Here is an 18,757-nt window from a genome sequence, read left to right as displayed (position 1 = left end):
CTTTACATGGAGCTCATCTGCTTTCTGGTCCACAGACTACACGCCCACGCCCAACAAAGCTACTTGGTAGAAAATCCCACCATTGCAACTACTTTTTCACGTTTCCATTGGCTGTCCTACCCTCACCTCGAACTCAGCTCATCGAAGACAACAATTCTTAGACACAGAAGAGACTTTAGAGAGCATTATGTCTGGGGTCTCCCTAAGGCCTTCAGGGTATGTGAGCCCACAGAAATCATTTGAAAAAATGAGGGAATGTGCATTTTTCTGTGGCTTCGACCCCAGCGGCAATCAGCTTCTCAAAGGCCCCTGAGGAGCCGTCCATACACCTCCTCTCCCAGCCTCCCAGGTTCTGTGAGAGCATCTTGCCTCCTCCTTCACGGAGAATACGGAGATGCCCTTGACCTCTTACACCCACCCTGTCTGATCACCTGTCTCCACCTACGCAAGACCTGTCCTTCCACCGGTCTTCCAAGTTACCTTTCCTTTCTTAATTTCGAAATGGAAGATTTCTTCTCCCTGGTCTATAAACAGGCTCCAAGGGCTTCCTCCGTCAGAACACAGTAACAACAACACCTGTCTCACCTCCGCCTGTCCCTGTCTTATCTCTTTGCTTCCCACAGTCTGCATCTCTCTACCCATTTCTTGCTCCTTTATCCACTGCACTGTCAACTGCACATAATCTCCAAAAACTTGATGCGTTGTCAGCAGCCTGTCTCCTCCCGGTTCTAAACCCACACTGCTTAAAAGCAGGGTAGCTTAGAGATTAAAGACGGGGCACCTTGGGGCACATGGGTGGCTCAAAGGGTTAAGCAACCGACTCCGGCTCAGGTCATGATCTCACGGTTCATGGGTTCGAGCCCTGTATCGGGCTGTGTGCTGACAGCTCAGAGTCTGGAGCCTGCTTTGGATTCTGTGTCCCCCTCTCTCTCTCTCTGCCCCTTCCCCACCCACACTCTGTCTCTGTTTCTCAAAAATAATAAATACAGGGGCGCCTGGGTGGCGCGGTCGGTTGAACGTCCGACTTCAGCCAGGTCACGATCTCGCGGTCCGTGAGTTCGAGCCCCGCGTCGGGCTCTGGGCTGATGGCTCAGAGCCTGGAGCCTGTTTCTGATTCTGTGTCTCCCTCTCTCTCTGCCCCTCGCCCGTTCATGCTCTGTCTCTCTTTGTCCCAAAAAAATAATAAATAAACGTTGAAAAAAAATAATAAATACATGTTAGAAAAAATATTTTAAAGATGAGGCATCTGTGGCCGGCCAGTCTGGGTTCAGAGCCCGCCCCGCCTGTGAGCGGCTGGGTGACCTGCAGCTTTCTTCACTTTCCTATGCCCGAGTCTTCTCTCTAAAATGTAGACGATACGATACTTTACAACGGTGAGGAATAAATAAGACCTGTAAAATGCTAAGTGCGGTGCCTCGTATATAACGAATGCTCAGTGTGCTCTACTAACGTCTGCACCTACACACCCCAAAGGTACTGACATTTCAACAGGCCTAAAACTGAACGTACCTTTTTTCCTTGCACTTCTTCCTCCAGGCTCGGCATCTGCCTGGGATGACGGCATCTGTCACTTGGGTTCCCTGTGTCTCCCCAGCCTCCCGTTGGGTCTTCCTGCCTTCACTCTTTCTTCCCCAAACCACTCTGCACACCTCAACTCAGCTCAGTCCTATTCCTCTCCACGAAAACCCTCCAATAGCTCCCGACTGCCCACCAGATAAAGGCCAACTTCCAGGTTCCACCCCGTAAAGCCTTCGGAATTCTGCCCCCTCTTCCAGGCTGTGCCCACCCCCTCTCTCACTCACCCCAGCCCTGCTTCCTCCCTTATGTTCACTCCTTGCGGAACTGCTCGCAGGTGCATGCTGCCTTCCTGTCCTCCCCCCATGACACCACCGGCATCGGAGCGCCTCAACCCTCCAGATCTGAGTTCCACGCTGCCTCCTGCATAACCCCCTGCCCCACTCTCCAGCTCGTCGGCGCTGCACGCTGCCATCTGATACGGCCTCCTGGACATGCTCTGTCACACTTCTGTGCCTCGGCCCAGAATGTTGCCTCCCTCATTATCTGCCAAATACTCATCCATCCAGTTCTGCTCCCAGGGTCATGGCCAGGTGAAGCCATGCAGGCTGAGCTCCCGTCCTGGGACTGGCTCAGTCACAGTGCTCTCAGATGGGTTGCAAGGCTGTAAGCAGTAGCCTCATCCAGCAGCCTGGGCTCCTGCAGGACAGTGAGGTTGCGCATGCCCACCCACATCCCTTCTCTCTCTTCCTGCTATGTTTTCTCAGTAGTGCTTGTCATCATCTGACCCCAATACACATGTTGCTCCTTTGTCCATCTCTGTCTCCCCTCTAGAATATGTATTTTACCAGGGCAGAAGCTTGCATCTGTTATGATGTATCCCCAGAGCCTAGAATAGTGACTGGCACATAGTAAGTGCTCAGTAAATATTTGTTGACTCACTGATCAGTTACATTACCTATCTTTGTATCCTTAATAGTTAATACATCGCCTGCCTTGTGGTAGATACTAAGTGTACATTTTTGAATGAATGGATGGATGAATGAATACTTTATGGTGTTGTTGCTAGCCTGTTTAAAAAAGTTCAAACACTGGAGTTAGATTCAAAGTTCTCTCTACCTTCTAATCCCGCCACTCAATATCAAATGTGCTGTGTTTAGCATGAGTGCTTATCTGCTACTGCCCTTGACTGTATCCCAGACACTCGTCTCTTCACACCCCTGTCCACACTCTAAACAGAAATACTATTTACACATTTATTCAACTCATATTTATTAAGCACTTGAGATAAGCCAGTCACCATTCCAGCCACTGTCATCTACCTCTGCCTATCCTACTTCTTTCTTTCCTTAAAGTAAGGACAAGTTGACCCTGACTGACCATCCAGGTCCCTGTCACTTCTCTCCTTAGACACTAATAACCCATAGGTTAGCACCTCATCACTGGCATTATTAACCTAGATAAGATGTGGCTTTTTACATATGGGCCTTTTTCACAGAAAACATCTCTGTAAAGAATCGGCACTTTATGACATTTCAAACATTTTGGATGGAAATCTTTCAAAAAAAAATTTTTTTTTACATTTTTTCCTGTCTTTTTAAATTTTTTTTAACATTTATTTATTTTTGAGACAGAGAGAGAGAGAGAGAGAGAGAGAGAGAGAATGAACAGGGGAGGGTCAGAGAAAGAGGGAGACATAGAATCTGAAACAGGCTCCAGGCTCTGAGCGGTCAGCACAGAGCCCGACGCGGGGCTCGAACCCACGGACCGCGAGATCATGACCTGAGCCGAAGTCGGACGTTCAACCGACTGAGCCACCCAGGCGCCCCTCCTGTCTTCTTAGAGTACTGTATACAGAATATCCATCTAATCTTTATAATTCAGGTTCATCACTATTATTCTGTGATGTGACAGTGTGCCAAGAGAGGTAACTGGCAAAAGGGCAGGAATTTGGGAATTAAACAAGCTTCATAATGACCTTTGCAGACCCTGAGGTCTCCTGAGGTCATCCCCTGTTCTGCTTTGATAAGTATCTTATCTACGGTGGGTTTAGAAATCAGATGATGAAGTTTATCAGAAATGTTTGCAAACTAAGTATAGACAGTATCTAAGGGAGGATATGAGAGATTCTCCTACTCATAAAGTCTACCCACTTTAAAGCATGGGTTTTATACAGTCTATTGTGTTAATCAGGACTTTCTCCTGTAACTGCTGTTTCTCAGGTGTATTCAGAATTCTTGAGGCTGGATAAGGGACTTTTAAAAATTATGCCTTTGGTGCATTTAGCATTTTATGTACTGTATTCTCTTCTGTTGTTGACTATCTTTATGTACATGTCATAACTTTTCAATTAGATTGTTCCCTGGTTAGATTATAAACTTCTCAGGGTGTCTAGGTGCCTCAGTCAGTTAAGCATCCGACTCTTGATTTGGCTGAGGTCATGATGTCATGGTTCGTGAGATCGAGCCCCACGAAGGGCTCTGCGCTGACAGCACGGAGCCTGCTTGGGATTCTCTCTCCCTCTCTCTCTGCCCCTCCTCCCCACATAAATAAACAAACACTTAAAAAAAAGATTGTAAACTTCTCAAGGGCAAGTGGTATTTTATAGTCACTCATTTATTTGCTAAGCTTTTTTTTTTTTAAGCAACTACTATGTGGAAAGATCTTGGATGAAAATAAAGGTAAGACATGGTAGCTGCACATTATTAGGGAGCGAAATGCAAATAACCAATAGAAGCTAAGAAAGTAAGTGAAAAAATCCAGAGTGCTGTGTGAATCCAAATAGGGGGGAGGAATGTTTCCTGGTTGTGAGAACCGGAAAAGGCTTTGGTAAGAGGTAGCCTTTGAGCTGGATCTTGGCGGACAGGGAGAATTTCAGTGAGCAGCATTCTAGGCTTTGGGGATACCATGAGCATGGTCAGGAAGGGAGAAATACACACATGAGTTGGTGAAACATACAGTCATGCAGGAGTCTTGAGAGCACCCAACACGTTGTACCCCACGCCCCTACTTGAGTTTGGCACAAATGGAGAATTGAAACAATGGAGTGGCCGTTGGAACCCACAATTTTACCTTCACTACTAATTCAGGTTAAGTTGGAGGATTCAACGTTAGGCAAGAGCTAAATAGGCCTGATCCTCTTTAGGATAGAAAACAGAAGCCAGGGCAAGCCTCCAGGTTACACAGACCACCATTCAGCTCCTGACAAGTCTTCCAACTCTTACCTTCTACACTTGGATACTTGAGATTATTGAATTAAAACATAGAGTGGGGGCGCCTGGGTGGCGCAGTCGGTTAAGCGTCCGACTTCGGCCAGGTCACGATCTCGCGGTCCGTGGGTTCGAGCCCCGCGTCAGGCTCTGGGCTGATGGCTCAGAGCCTGGAGCCTGTTTCCGATTCTGTGTCTCCCTCTCTCTCTGCCCCTCCCCCGTTCATGCTCTGTCTCTCTCTGTCCCAAAAATAAATAAACGTTGAAAAAAAAAATAAAAAAAAATAAAAAAACATAGAGTGGATAGCACTTAAATGCAAATTTATTACCTTAAAATAGAGTTTATTTTACACTGTTCCCCTTCCCCCCGAAAGCACATAGTAACGGTACCTAGATTTAATAAACTAGTGAATTGGGGCGCCTGGGTGGCGCAGTCGGTTAAGCGTCCGACTTCAGCCAGGTCACGATCTCGCGGTCCGTGAGTTCGAGCCCCGCGTCGGGCTCTGGGCTGGTGGCTCAGAGCCTGGAGCCTGTTTCCGATTCTGTGTCTCCCTCTCTCTCTGCCCCTGCCCCGTTCATGCTCTGTCTCTCTCTGTCCCAAAAATAAATAAACGTTGAAAAAAAAATTTAAAAAAAAAAATAAAATAAACTAGTGAATTATAATCACTTCCCAGGAAAATTTAGTGAGGATTTGTGTATTTCATGGGGGCTATCCAGGAGCATCATAACTAGGAATGGAAATCCCTGGCCTGTTCTAACATTGAAGAGTCTATGTTTTAAAGATGAAAGACACATTTTTTTTTAATGTTTATTCATTTTTGAAAGACAGAGAGAGATAGAGCATAAGCAGGGGTGGGGCAGAGAGAGAGGGGGACACAGAATCTGAAGCAGGCTCCAGGCTCTGAGCTGTTGGCACAGAGCACAACACGGGGGTCGAACTCACAAACCGCCAGATGATGATCTGAGCCGAAGTTGGATGCTCAACCGACTCAGCCACCCAGGCACCGCAAAAGACACGTTTTTATAAAGCTCTACATTTCTGCACCTGAGCACAGTGGATAGACAACTGGTTTTACCCTTAAGAAGGTGGCTACCCGCGTCAGCAGCACCTGCCCTCTGGAGACAGGTGACAGGTTGGTGAGGGTGGGCAGATGTCCTGGGGTGGCAGGCTGGGGGTGGGGTTCAAGGTTGGCACTTTGAGCATATGATGTCCTTTGAAGAAGTGTGACATGTGGGAGAGACAATGAGGACGAGAGGGATGGGGCAAGAGGTGGTGAGGGGACAGTGTGGGCTTTGGAGCTGAAGTTCCCCCCCCTCCCCCAAAGCTAGCTTAGGGTGGGCGTGTGTTTCCCCACACCAACTGCCCACAGTGCTTCATTAGACATGCCTCTACACGAGAGCTTGTCACGTGAGCAACTTTGGGTTCCAGCCGGATTCCAGACTCTCCACAGGGATGCTCAGCCCTACCCACGCGACACAACTAAGTAAGAAGAATGCAGATATTCAAATAAACAGATGACAACTGTTCAGCACCTGCCTGGGCACCAGCCACTTTCCATCATCCTCCCCAGACGCTGCAAGGTTGGCATTCCCATCCTCTCACTTTCTGGACTGAGCCCCCCACCCGGGGGGCTGTGTGCCTTCAGAGGTGTGCTCTTCCAGCAGTTTCCAGAAAACTGGCTGGGGTGGGGATGGGGGGGGGGCAGTGACTGCTCTGTCAGAGGAGAAGGGAGAGGGTTGGCTGTGGGGGTGTGGGGGTGTATGGTTATTTGTGGGCTCATTTCCTGGGCTGTGTGTGAACTTAAGTGTGAGTAACGTGTATTGGTTGGGCGTATATGGACATTTGCAGCTCAGTACTTGGGATGTGTGTACATGAGTGTGTGTGTGTGGGGGGGGATTGGGGTCAGTCCCCGGTCTGTGTGAATGTATGCGGGGCCCCGGTCAGGGCAAATAGGCTTGGATTTTGTGCATGATTGTGAATATGTGTGTGTGTGCGTGCGAGTGTTCAAGGGTGCAAGTATGTTGGGGTGCGGGGTGGGGTCGAGGCCGGGACATGCGTTAACGATGTATGAATGAGTGAGTGAGCGAATGATTGAGTGAGTGTGTGTGGTCAGTCCTTGGGGCCTGTGTGTGCATGCGCGTGTGTGAGTGTGTGCGAGCTTCGGGTGTGGAGCGACCGCGGGCGGGGAGGGGCCGGGAGACGCCGGCCGGTCCCGCCCTCCGCTGCAGGTGGGCCGGGCCCGCGGCGGGGCCGGCCGCGCTCGCTGCTCTTGGCTCGCGGCCGCGCCGGGCTCGCAGGGCTGGGCTCGGGCTGCGGGGCGGCGCCGGGACAGGAAGCGGAAAGCGGCAGTGCAGCGGCGGCGGCGGCGGCGGGGCTCTGCCTCTACGGGAGCCCAGCGCAGGCCGCAGAGCCGGGGCCGCTGTGAGCCGAGAGCGCGGGCGGGGGAGCCCGCACGGCCGGCGCGGAGGTGAGTCCCGCGGGAGGCCGGGCGCGGGGCGCAGAGCCGCTCCCCGCCGCGGGACCCCGCGCCCCGACCCCGGACTGGGACCCCGGGTCCCCGCCCTCCTCGCCTCCCGCCCGGGAGCCCGCTCCCCGCCTGCGCACCGCACCCGGATCGTGCCTCCGGGGTCCCACTCCTCTCCCGAGCCCGCGAGGTGCGCCCCTCCTGCCCCGGCCCCTGCCCCGCCGCCCCGGCGCTCCCTCCCCACGCCTCGGACGCCGCCTTCTGCCCCGGCCGCACTTTGGGGTGCGCCCCGGGGTGCGCGTTCCGGCCGGCCGGCGGGGAGTGGCCGACCTTCCCGGGGCACCCGGGCGGCTGTACCGGCCCAGCGGGGCGGGGGGGCGGGCCGCCCTGCGCTCCCTGGGAGTCGGGCGCGCACCGCGGTTCCCACCCTGCCGCGGGGCTCGACCCTGGAGCTGCCGGCCCCGGGCCAGAAACCGGCACAGAGCCGGCCTGTGTTCGCACCTTGCTTGCAAAACTGAGCCGGCCCCGGAGGCCGGGGGGGGGGGGGGGGGGGGGGGGCGAGTCCGGTTGCGCCCGGGAGAGCGCAACAGGCAGGTAGGAGTTTACTTTCAAAAACGCCGGGGTGGAGCAGAAGGCGTCCGGCAAGTCCCCGCCCGAGGTGTCCCTGTTGGAGGAAATCTCACCGCACCGGGGCAGCCTTCGCCACGGGCAGGACCTCCCTTCCTCCTGCAGCCTTTGAACTGCCCCAAGCAACGCGCCCAGAGAAGTGTGAAGCTTTATAAAAATTTAAACGCGTCGCCGGCGGAGGCAGGCGGGGGGCGGAGCCGTGGCCTGGCTGCCGGGAGGTGAGCGGCTGAGCCTCGGAGCTGAGAAATCTCTTGCTCAGTTTTCGCGTCTTCAAACCAGGTCATCAAGGCCCAGCCGAGGAGGTGTCGTGAGCCCGTTTAGCTCCTCGTTAAGAGATGTCAGAGCGCTTAATATTCTGATGATTGCGTGGCTGGCGCGTGCGTTCTGTTGAGCCCTTTGGACCAGGCTGTGGTTGGAAGTGCATATATTTTTAGACCTTTATGCCAAAAGCCCGCAAGCTGTAAAGAATCTGGCCGTTTTCACTGATATGTTTATGAATTTTACAGAGTTGCTGGAAAATATTATAGCTTGTGTCACCCATCAACAATGCTAATTAGCATTCTTCCTCCTCTGGGTGGGTTGATTACACAGCTCCTAGGCTTTTTAAAGTGACATGGCAGAAACTGCCTAAAACCAGGGAAAAGTAATTAGTCATTTTATGTAACTACTAATTAGAGTTTTTAGAGCTGAATTAAATCAGTGTGATCTAGCTGGGGCTTTGATTTGTGGGAGGAAACTGTTTTATTCTGCAGTTCAGAGAAAAGGACACTCTTCACCTATCCATGAGCCTTTAGAATTCCCAAACATTGGTGTCTGTCAAGGTAATTAGTGAAATTATTTGGTTGCAACTTAATTTGTAAGTAAAATGGCAGCATTTTGAGACGGCATATTTGCAAGGACTGCTTGCCAGGCAGTACATTTTTATTGTCTTACGTGTTTGAGCACCAGGACAGAACCATAAAGGAAAGTTTCCTTACCAAGCACCATTTCCGTGTCACCTTAGTCTATTGAAGAATTAACAGGCATTGAGTGAGGAAGTTATTCTCCCCTCCATCCCCCGATACACACAAACACCCTGTTTGTCACCCTAGACCTCAGCGGCATTTTTGGGTTACATGGGTGCTTATCCCATTGTATTTTAATAAGCAGTTTCTACCTTTGGACCTGCAGCTATTTCAGATTTTTTTCTTCCGGACTCTCTACAACGCTTGGGACACCAGGCCTGTGAGCAGGAGTTGAAATTGCAGAATTCTTTGTGGGTTATGTGTGGTTTGGGACAATTTATGATGGTTGCCTGCCCTCCAATGTGTAAATAAACAGTTCTGGTAATTGCTGTATTGCTATTCGTTTTCCATAGCTAAGTGCACAGGTTCTGGAATTAGATTCTCAGAGTTCAAGCCCTGGCTCCTTCACTTACTGTGACCTTGCTTTCCTTAACGGTAGCATGACATTAATATCTGATGTCCTTTACATTGTTGTTCTCAGGATTAAGTGGGATATTGCATGCAAATGATTTAAATGGTCCGCAACACATAGTAAGCACACAAGTAACTGTAGTCTGTTAAATTGTTATTGTCATGCGCTCTCTGTAAGGTAACTAGCTGTGGTTAGGGGACTGGCTGTGTGTGGGCATGTGATGTGGGCATCGTGCTATGCCATTTTCCAGAAGGTGGACAAGACAGGTTTAAGTGGACCATGTTTCTGCCAGTGGCTTTGGTCTCGCCTGCAGCCTGATGAAAAGGTGCATGCTGCTGTCCCCATTAGTGCCTTTCTAAATGCCATTTATTGGACAGCAATCATTGGATTAGGCACCATGGGATTTACAGAAGAGGTAGTACTCATAAAAATCTGTTTTTTTTTTAATTTAATGTTTATTTTTTTAGAGATAGAGAGAGAGACAACATGAATGGGGCAGGGACAGAGAGAGAGGGAGACACAGAATCCGAAGCAGGCTCCAGGCTCTGAACTGTCAGCACAGAGCCCGATGCAGGGCTCAACTCACGAACCGAGAGATCATGACCTGAGCCGAAGTCGGACGCTTAACCGACTTAGCCACCAGGTGCCCCTAAAATCTATTTTTTGTAGCTGAAAAATCTAGCAGGGGATAAGGGGGACACTTGAAAACAGATACCCATCATAGAACCCCAGACATGTTAACCATTCACAGCTCTTCAGAAATCCACACCCTGCTGCTGGGGGGTGTTCCAGGGGTAATTAGCGACTGGAGCCAAGAGCAGTTATTCGAGAAAGGTGAGTTGAAATCTTTGGCAAAAAGGGTAAAAAAAAAAAAAAAATGAGGTTAACATTTTCTTGCTTGTGTATAGTGGCCCAGAATTTATCAGAAGTCTGTTGTAATGAAAATATCAATTGGGTTTGTCACAAATGCCACAGGCCTTCTGACCCCCCCCATCAGCGACCTGGAGGGTGTTTTATGGTTTAGAGAGCACAAGTTCACAAGTTCAGCAAAATGTTTTGCAGGGCTTTGCCATACCCTTCCCACCCTCTCATACTTACAACCCCAAGGCCCTCCAGATAAACCCACTGGAACACACAGTTTTTTCTCTGATCCCTTTGATAGTCACTTCCAACCTGGGGACTAGTAAAAGGAGGCCCAAGGAACAGAATGGATGTCACTAAAATTACTTAGCTACAGTTAACGGTGTTAGTTCGAGGTAGAGTAGCACTGGCCAAAAAATGTACACATAGTGTAATGCAATTGGTAGGGAAGTCTTGTGCCATACTAAGGTATTCCTCCTAAGGAAGAAGGTATTCCTTCCTTGGGGCGGGCTCTGTGCTGACAACTCGGAGCCTGGAGCCTGCTTCGGATTCTGTGCCTCCCTCTCTCTCTGCCCCTCGCCCGCTCACACTCTGTGAGCTTGAAAAAAATAAACTTAAAAAAAAGATCTTAAAAAAAAAGTTAGGGGCGCTAGGTGGTGCAGTCGGTTAAGCGTCCGACTTCAGCTCAGGTCACGATCTCGCGGTCCGTGAGTTCGAGCCCCGCGTCGGGCTCTGGGCTGATGGCTCGGAGCCTGGAGCCTGTTTCCGATTCTGTGTCTCCCTCTCTGCCCCTCCCCCGTTCATGCTCTGTCTCTCTCTGTCCCAAAAAATAAATAAAAAAAACGTTGAAAAAAAAAAAAGTTAATGGAGTAAACCCTTTAGCATGCTATGTATGATAAAAAATAATATGCACAGTATGGATAAACACGATTGTACCAGAAACCTTCTTTCCCTTGGATTTACTGCAGAAGGAGCAGAGTGGCTCTTTAAATACAGTGTGTGTCTCCATACCCCTCACAAGATAACTTTCTACCCTCCAAACCAGAGTTCCCGTAATTACTTCATAGCTGTAGGCAGAGCCGTTGATGTTTTTATAATTTCCTTTTCGTCCAGGTTAACTTATGTTTACCACTGTCATTACCGTAACATATTATTTCCCTCATATGATTTTCTGAACACTGTGTTTTTCTTTTAAGTAGTAGTCAGGTATTTTTATGTGGGTGAACTTGACTTTAGGGAAAGATCCTCTCTGAGGCCAGCGACCTTCAATTTGTTTTAATAAAGCATGGCGAAGGGGGTTCTCTCTGACATTTGTGCCTGGGAATCCAGAATTTAAGATGCTGCCATGCAGTCAAAAGTGCCCTGTGCACCTGTCCCAGTGTTGCCCTCCTGGCCTTCATGAGATGTCACTTGACCAGCCCTCACCCTTTCCTGGTGTTTGCCTCCGTCTCCCACCCAAGCAGTGCCTATAGCTGGTACTACAGGGGTGAAAGGCAGGAGGGCGGTGGGGGGGGGGGGGGGCGGGGAGAGGGGGTAGTCAGGGTGTTTGTGGGAAGCAGCCAAACGAGACTGCTGCTGATTTTTACTTACTGTGTCTGCAGTGAGATTGTTGTGTGAGCAAAAAGTTGGTGGTTCTGACATCACCACTAACCTAATCTCTGCGTTACTTTCCTCTTCTGTAAAACTGAGAATGTAAACTAGACAATGGCTAGGGTTTCTTCCACAGTGGGATCTGTGGCCTTCATGGCCTGAGGTCTGCCACAGAAACCCTTACTCAGCACACATTTATTGATTGCCTGGTATATTTCAGGAGCTGAACAGACAGTAATGAATGTGGTCCCTGCCCTGGTGGTGCTTACAGTCTCCACTGGAGCCAGACATTAAGTAATCGTGCAATGTATGATTAGAAATTGTGACATAAAGGAAAAGTATAGGATTCTGTGAGGGGCCTCATGTAGACTGGAGGGTCCAGAAGGGCCTCTTGAAAGAAGCAGTATTTATTTATTTTTGAATTTTTTTTTTCATGTTTGTTTTTGGAGAGAGAGAGCTTGAGCAGAGGGAGGAGAGGAGAAAGAGGGGGGCAGAGGATCCAAAGCGGGCTCTGTGCTGACAGCAGAGAGCCGGATGGGGGGACTCGAACTCACAGTCTGTGAGATCATGACCTGAGCCAAAGTTGGAGAGCCTGGTGCCTTGAAGGGCCTGGAGCTGGAGAAGGAAGAGTGCAGCCTGGGAGGTGGGCAGGGCCCACACACCAAATGAAGGATTTTGGTTTATGCCAACTGTCATGGGACACCATCCATGTGCTGGTTTCAAGCAGAGAAATGACCTCCACGTTGTGATATGAAAGATCACTCTGGGTGCTGTGCACCTGCCAGTGTGGGTCATCTCTGGGGCCAGGATGATAGAGGGACAGTTCCAGATTCCCAGGATCCATATTTATATATATATATATATATATTTTATTTTGAGAGAGAGAGCGCGGGCATAGGCGCGTGCACAGATGTGCAAGTGAAGGGGGGGGCAGAGAGAGAGAGGGGAGACAGAGGATCCGAAGCAGGCTCTGCACTGTCAGCATGGAGCCTGATGCAGGGCTCGATCCATGAACTGTGAGATCATGACCTGTGCTGAAACCAAGAGTCTGATGCTTAACTGACTGAGCCACCCAGACACCCCTATGTTTACACGTTTATATGACTGTCCTATTCAGGCCAGCGTAGCAGCCTATGAGTTTATTACCCCAGGAACCTGATTCCTTTTCATTACTTTATTATTTTCCTGATAAGGCATCCCTCTGACCTTATTTGAATCCTGCTACTTTCTTGTGCATAGAGGCAAACTGTCTCGAAACGTACCATTGCAGTGATAAGCTTCGCCATGGGTGTTCCTGTGGGCTATATCGAAGCTCTTTCGTTGGCCCTTTAAAATGAGTCCACCCGGGATTTTGTCCGTTTGCCTGCTGTTGCTCGTGCTTAATTCTTACTCAGATCTTGGACAAGAGTAGATCGCTGAAATAGAGACAGCATGATTTAGGAGAAAGGGCCCCGAGCTCTGTGTAGACTGGATTCTGTGGGGAGACCTGCAGGCTTCGTAATACACGAGCCCTCTGTCCACAGAGGCCTGGGGAAGTGGGTGGCTGAGCACCAGGAGAATGACGGAGGCTCCTGAGGACTGACGTCAGCACTTAGTGACAGCAGGATGTGTGCGAGTCACAGGAAGAGACTGTCAGAAGTGGCACCGGGCTGGACGAACAGCGTTGGTGCAGTGAATGTACCCCCCCCCCCCCCAGAGGAAATTGGAAAGAGGTAGCCGAGTAGGAGATGTGCCCTGGGGATTCTTTCAGTATTTGTTGAGTACCTACCATGTTCAGAGTATCTTGGTGTAGGCAAATCATAGCTCCTGACTCCAAGGAGCTTATGCGAGAATAAATCCGTGGACAAAGAAGAAGAAAGGGCGAGTTTTGAGACTGAAGGGATAACCCGATGGGGGGAGAGGGAAGGCGCGTTGGAGAAATGGTAGCACCAGTACCATCAAGTCAGAGGCTGATGGGCAACAGAGAGCTCTGGGACGACAGGCTGGGGGCCGTGTGCGTGTGCTTTTGTCATTGCTGTGTCCCAGCAGCGCTTACCGGGGGTCTCCTGTGGCTGCTTGCTAAATGCAGAGGTAGATGAATGCAGAAATGGGGTCAGAAGGTCTAGGGAAAGGAGGACGAGGCTGTGACCTTTGGGTTTGACCCACTTAGAGCTAGTTCAGTGGAGTGTCGAGGGAGGAGGATTGGGGTGACCGTCGAGAGGGAGGGAGTGGCAGCAGATACAGACCACCCCTTTGATGAGTACAGGCAGGACTTGTGGGAGAACGTGGACGTGGGTGCCGGTAGAGTCAGGTAAAGCCCTTCCCCAGAGGGCACTCAGGAGCCCAGGATTTCCTTTGAGGGACGGGCCTGGAGTTGTCCTAATAGATGGCCGGAGGTTTTAATGAGGACTTGGAATGACATCCTTGCGCGGAGGGAGGAGGGGAATGAAGCCTGGGTTGCCATGTGCCTTCCGCAGGGAGCCTGGTTTAATGCTCTCACCAACCTTAGGAGGAGCTCATGTGAAGTGGCCTCATTTTATGGGCGGTGGGTGAATAGTGGCTCAGAGATGTCATGACTGGGAAGCATGTACAGGACCAGCCCAGGTCTCAGGGCCTGGGTCACCTGCCTCTGAGACAGGCCAGCAGCATTTAGCCAGAATTAGCTAATTATCTCCTGGTACTGAGAGGTTTAGTAATTTGAGGTTTCATAACCAATAAGGGAGTAAAGCCTGGGATTGGAACCCAGCTCCCGATACCGTATCTGTTGCCATTTTCAGATCACCCCTGGGAGAACAGTGGCTGGCTGATTTATCCCAGTTTGACAGATGAGGAAACTGAGGCCGACTTCAAGGCAAGCGGCCCCCTCCCAGGGCATCCTGGACAGTGAAGAGGTCTGGCTAGAACCCATGTCCCCCCACTGCTCGCCTTGGGCTCTTGATGGCAGAGGAGAAATGATGAGTCCGGACACCCAGACCCAGGGAGGTTCGCCCAGGGTCACAGCCCCTGGAAGTGAACGTGCCTCACTTAGAGCGAATGCTGAGGGCAGACGCATCCTAAGCGGTGTTTGAGGCTGAGGGCCTCTAGGTTTACAGGTTGTTGGCAGGGTCATTGTGGGGGGCGGGGAGGGCATTGGCATTTGCAGCTCCTTTGTTTTCTCTCCACACTTATCTCACTGGCTTTGTTTGCACTGGAAGGAGGGGCCCTGAATGGGCGGAGACCAGCTCTGGGGTGAGGGATACAGGGGCAGACAGACTTGTGGTTCTCAGGCTTCTAGAAGTCAAGGTTGAGCATGTGGGGCTCAGGAATGTACTTGGAAATGTTTCCCATTTATTTCTATTGCAGTGCAATATCTAATGAATTTGGGGAAACACCCAGGAGCCGGCAACAAATAAATCACCTACTTCCATTTTCTGATGTTCCCTCTTAATCATCTTTACATAAGCCTTTTATATGATTGTAACTGTAACCCAGATTCAGGATGTATCTATAATCCTGCAGTGTGCCTTTTATTTATTTATTTTTTATTTAAAAAAAATTTTTTTGGGGCGCTTGGGTGGCGCAGTCGGTTAGGCGTCCGACTTCAGCCAGGTCACGATCTCGCGGTCCATGAGTTCGAGCCCCGCGTCGGGCTCTGGGCTGATGGCTCAGAGCCTGGAGCCTGTTTCCGATTCTGTGTCTCCCTTTCTCTCTGCCCCTCCCCCGTTCATGCTCTGTCTCTCTCTGTCCCAAAAATAAATAAACGTTGAAAAAAAAAATTTTTTTTTTTAAAATTTTTTTACATCTATTTATTTTTGAGAGAGAGGGAGAGAGAGCGCGAGCAAGGGAGGGGCAGAGAGAGAGAGGGAGACACAGAATCCGAAGCAGGCTCCAAGCTCTGAGCTGTCTGCACAGAGCCTGACATGGGGCTCAAACCCACAAACCGTGAGATCGTAACCTGAGCTGAAGTTGGACGCTTAACCAGCTGAACCACCCAGGTGCCCCTGTAGTCTGCCTTTTAAATTTACCATTATATTGTAAAACTTTCCATACTTCGTAATTATTTTAAACAGCTCTATGATTTTTCTTTGGGTGGATGAATCATGTTTTCCTTACCTATTCCTCTGCTTTGGGGGCATTTAGATGATTTCTCACTTTCCACTGTTACAGACGATACAGTAGTAGTTTTTCTTTTAAAAAAAAAAAAATTCGTTCCCTAGGATAAATTCTCAGGTGTTTGGATTCCTGGATTAAAGAGACAAAAAACTTTTTCTCTCTTTTCTTTCTTTTTTTTTTTCATTGGTTTTCAGCAACTGCAAGCAACATCCCTTAAAAGCTGCTTCCCTGTGTATTGTTCTTGGGACCAGCAAACTGGCAGTGGGGGCTGGGCACTGTCTAGGCTGTGGGATGGGAAGTCACTTCCTCCAGCCTGAACCCATGCAGCGAGGCTGTGGCCAGGAAATGGCCAAGGGCCAGGTCTCTCCCGGCTCTGGTTTGCCTGCTGCTGTGGAAGGGGTTTGGCCTGCCCTGCACCTGCCTCCCAGACACCCGGGGAAGCTCATTGCTGCCTGGGCGGTGCATTTAACACTCAGACACTTCTTCCTTTCTCACTCTGTTCCGTAACAGAGACCCCAGAGGAGGTGGTTGCCGTCATTTATCTTCCAAGATCTTTGGGTTGCCTTTGACAGTAAATCTCTTTTTTTCTCTCCACTTTTCCTAGAATTTGTTCCTGTCGAAGAGCGGCTCCTGGATCTCCAGACCCTTTGCAGTCTTAGGAGGCGAGTAGGTGAAATTCCCTACCTCTGAGGAGAAACACTGCCCGCTCCTTCAAGAGCAAGCTCCTCATTGCTATGGATACCGAATCCACATACTCTGGATATTCTTACTATTCAAGTCATTCGAAAAAATCTCACAGACAAGGGTATGTAAGCTCTGGGTTGTTCCACATTTCCTTCTGGGGACACTGGCAGGTGGGTCCAGATTTCAAGACTCACTTTTCAAATGGCAAAGCCAGGTTGCAGGGCTGCTGATGGCTGGAGGTTCAGCCCACGGTGCGTGAGAAGCTGCTGGACGTTAAGGGCATTTAACTCGCATTGGGAGTAACTATACCACCAATGTATATTTTACAGCTGCCATTACGGTTGACGACCTTAAGTGTTCACAACTGATTTCAAATTAAAGTTTCTCCCTGCAGTGGAAACGTTTTCCATTTCTAAGTGCTTCTCATAGATGACAGTTCTCCCAAAGCTTTACCGAGAATGTAAATGAAAGTTAAAAAAAAAAAAAAAGTGTTAATTTGTTGCTTTTTACCCAAAGCTGCTGACTCATTGTCCACTAGGCATTTGCTGTGAGGTTAATGCACGAGGTGGTGGGATTGGCCTGGTGCCATATCTCTCTCTGACTAGTTTTCCCAGTGAACAGGCCCAGGTTATGAAAAAACGCCATCCGAGGTGATGGGGCCCTGTTGCCCTCCTCTGTGCAAAATGCACAGCTCTGCACTGGTGTTCCTAGAGCCTGCGGTATTCCAGACCTGCAGAATGTTTGGTGAGGAAAGGAACAAGGGAAGGGAGGAAGGAAGAAAGGAAGGAAGGGAGGGAGGGAGGGAGGGGTGCTACTGTAACTGGTTAAGAATACAGATGGTAAAGTTGTAGTGCTGTGTGCTGCCTCTTACTTAGACTCCTCACCTGTGAAATGGGTATAGCAGTACCCTACTTACAGGGCTAGTGAGAGGATTAAATTAGATTGTGCATGTAAAGCGTTTAACACAGCACAAGGTGGGAGGTCACTATCCCGTGGCCGTATCAATGCTGTTAATGGCCTTGGCATGTCAGCATTACATTCAAAGGTCCCAGCTGGCCACAGCCCAGAGGTCCAGCTGTGGTCACAGCCCAGTGTGGGCTGGGAACGGTAGTGGAGGTGGTGTTTCCCTGACCAAGCAGTTCCTCATACAAGCAGCTGAATGCAGAGTGGGATTTTGTTTTGTGAAACGGCAGTAAGATGTGTCTGTCTAATTGACTTACTCGTTTGTGAGCCCATTTGGATTTACACAGGCAGCGGGAGGTCTGGGAGGATATTCTCCAAGCTGCCCGCAGCGGTCACCCACAGGAAAGGGTCCAGACACGAGATGGTGACTGATGGCAGTTTTGTTTACGCTTTATCTTTCTGTACCCATTCAGTCTTCCCTAAGGGTGTGTTTCATAATTAAGAATATGAACGGAATGAAAGAATATAAAACAAAAATCTCCGAAGATTGTTTAATGACCCGAGACAATGTTTATGAATCTGTGTTATAAAAAAACAGAGGAGTCAAAACTTTGCACCTTACAATAGTTACATATTCTTATGAGAAAATGAATGTAACATTGACGATGCTTGTCCTGTTTCTGAGTATAGGGTTATTAAGATTTTGATTGTTGTTGTTGTTGTTTTTGAAACCTCCATTATTTTCTAAATGTTCATGTGTTGGTCTTTTAATCCTAAAAATGTGGGGCAGGGATGTGAATGAGCTTGCCCCAGACCCTGGGTAAGCCTTTCTGGCAGCATGTGGAACAGAAGCCTGCTGAGTGAGGCTTCAAGTACCATAGATGAGCCCAGATCCCGAGAAAGTCAGAAACACTCTGGTGATCAGAGATTCATCACAAGTTTCAACCGCTGGGTACATGTACCAGACGAGTTCTAAAACACCAGAAACAGCTGTTTGGAAACATCAGATCTTTGGCTCTAACTGGAGAAAGCCATTCCCTTGTCAGTGTGCCAAGCTTCCCTTTTCCACATGGTGGTGACAGAAGTAGGAATTTAGGGTTCTGTTGGTGCTTGGAGATGAATCGGGGAAGACGTGTTCTGAGTAGGAACCATCTCTGGCCTCCCCTGCCTGTATGTGTGTCCCAACTGTCACACTTCAAGGCCCCAGGCTGTGCTCTGCTGTTTCCTCCGGCCTCTCAGGGGCCCCCCCACAAATTGATACAGCAGTGCTCTCGTGGTGACTTTAAGAGACAATAACTTCCAATTAAAACAGCCTGCGGAATTCTTAGTGCCTTTTCGGACCCGTGCGGAAAGTCCTTGGCGAATGATAGCACAAGCTGAGGCTTTTAATAAAGCAATCAAGGAATGTTCCTGAATA

At 49.6% G+C, this 18,757-nt stretch overlaps 1 protein-coding gene across 1 annotated transcript in view; it reads left to right on the top strand.

Annotated features, from left to right (window-relative positions):
* Positions 1-7,046: 7,046 nt before the first annotated feature.
* Positions 7,047-18,757, top strand: part of VANGL1 (VANGL planar cell polarity protein 1) — a 55,108-nt gene continuing 43,397 nt past the window's right edge. Inside the window, exons 1-2 of the mRNA XM_047871363.1 lie at positions 7,047-7,191; positions 16,358-16,558. Coding sequence (XP_047727319.1) covers positions 16,488-16,558 — 71 coding nt within the window. The 5' untranslated portion in view covers positions 7,047-7,191; positions 16,358-16,487. The remainder of the gene's footprint in view (positions 7,192-16,357; positions 16,559-18,757) is intronic.

Source organism: Prionailurus viverrinus, chromosome C1 (assembly GCF_022837055.1).
Source record: "Prionailurus viverrinus isolate Anna chromosome C1, UM_Priviv_1.0, whole genome shotgun sequence".
NCBI classification, from domain to species: Eukaryota; Metazoa; Chordata; class Mammalia; order Carnivora; family Felidae; genus Prionailurus; species Prionailurus viverrinus.
Note: the sequence above shows the minus strand (reverse complement) of the source record. Positions and strands in the feature narration are given on the sequence as shown.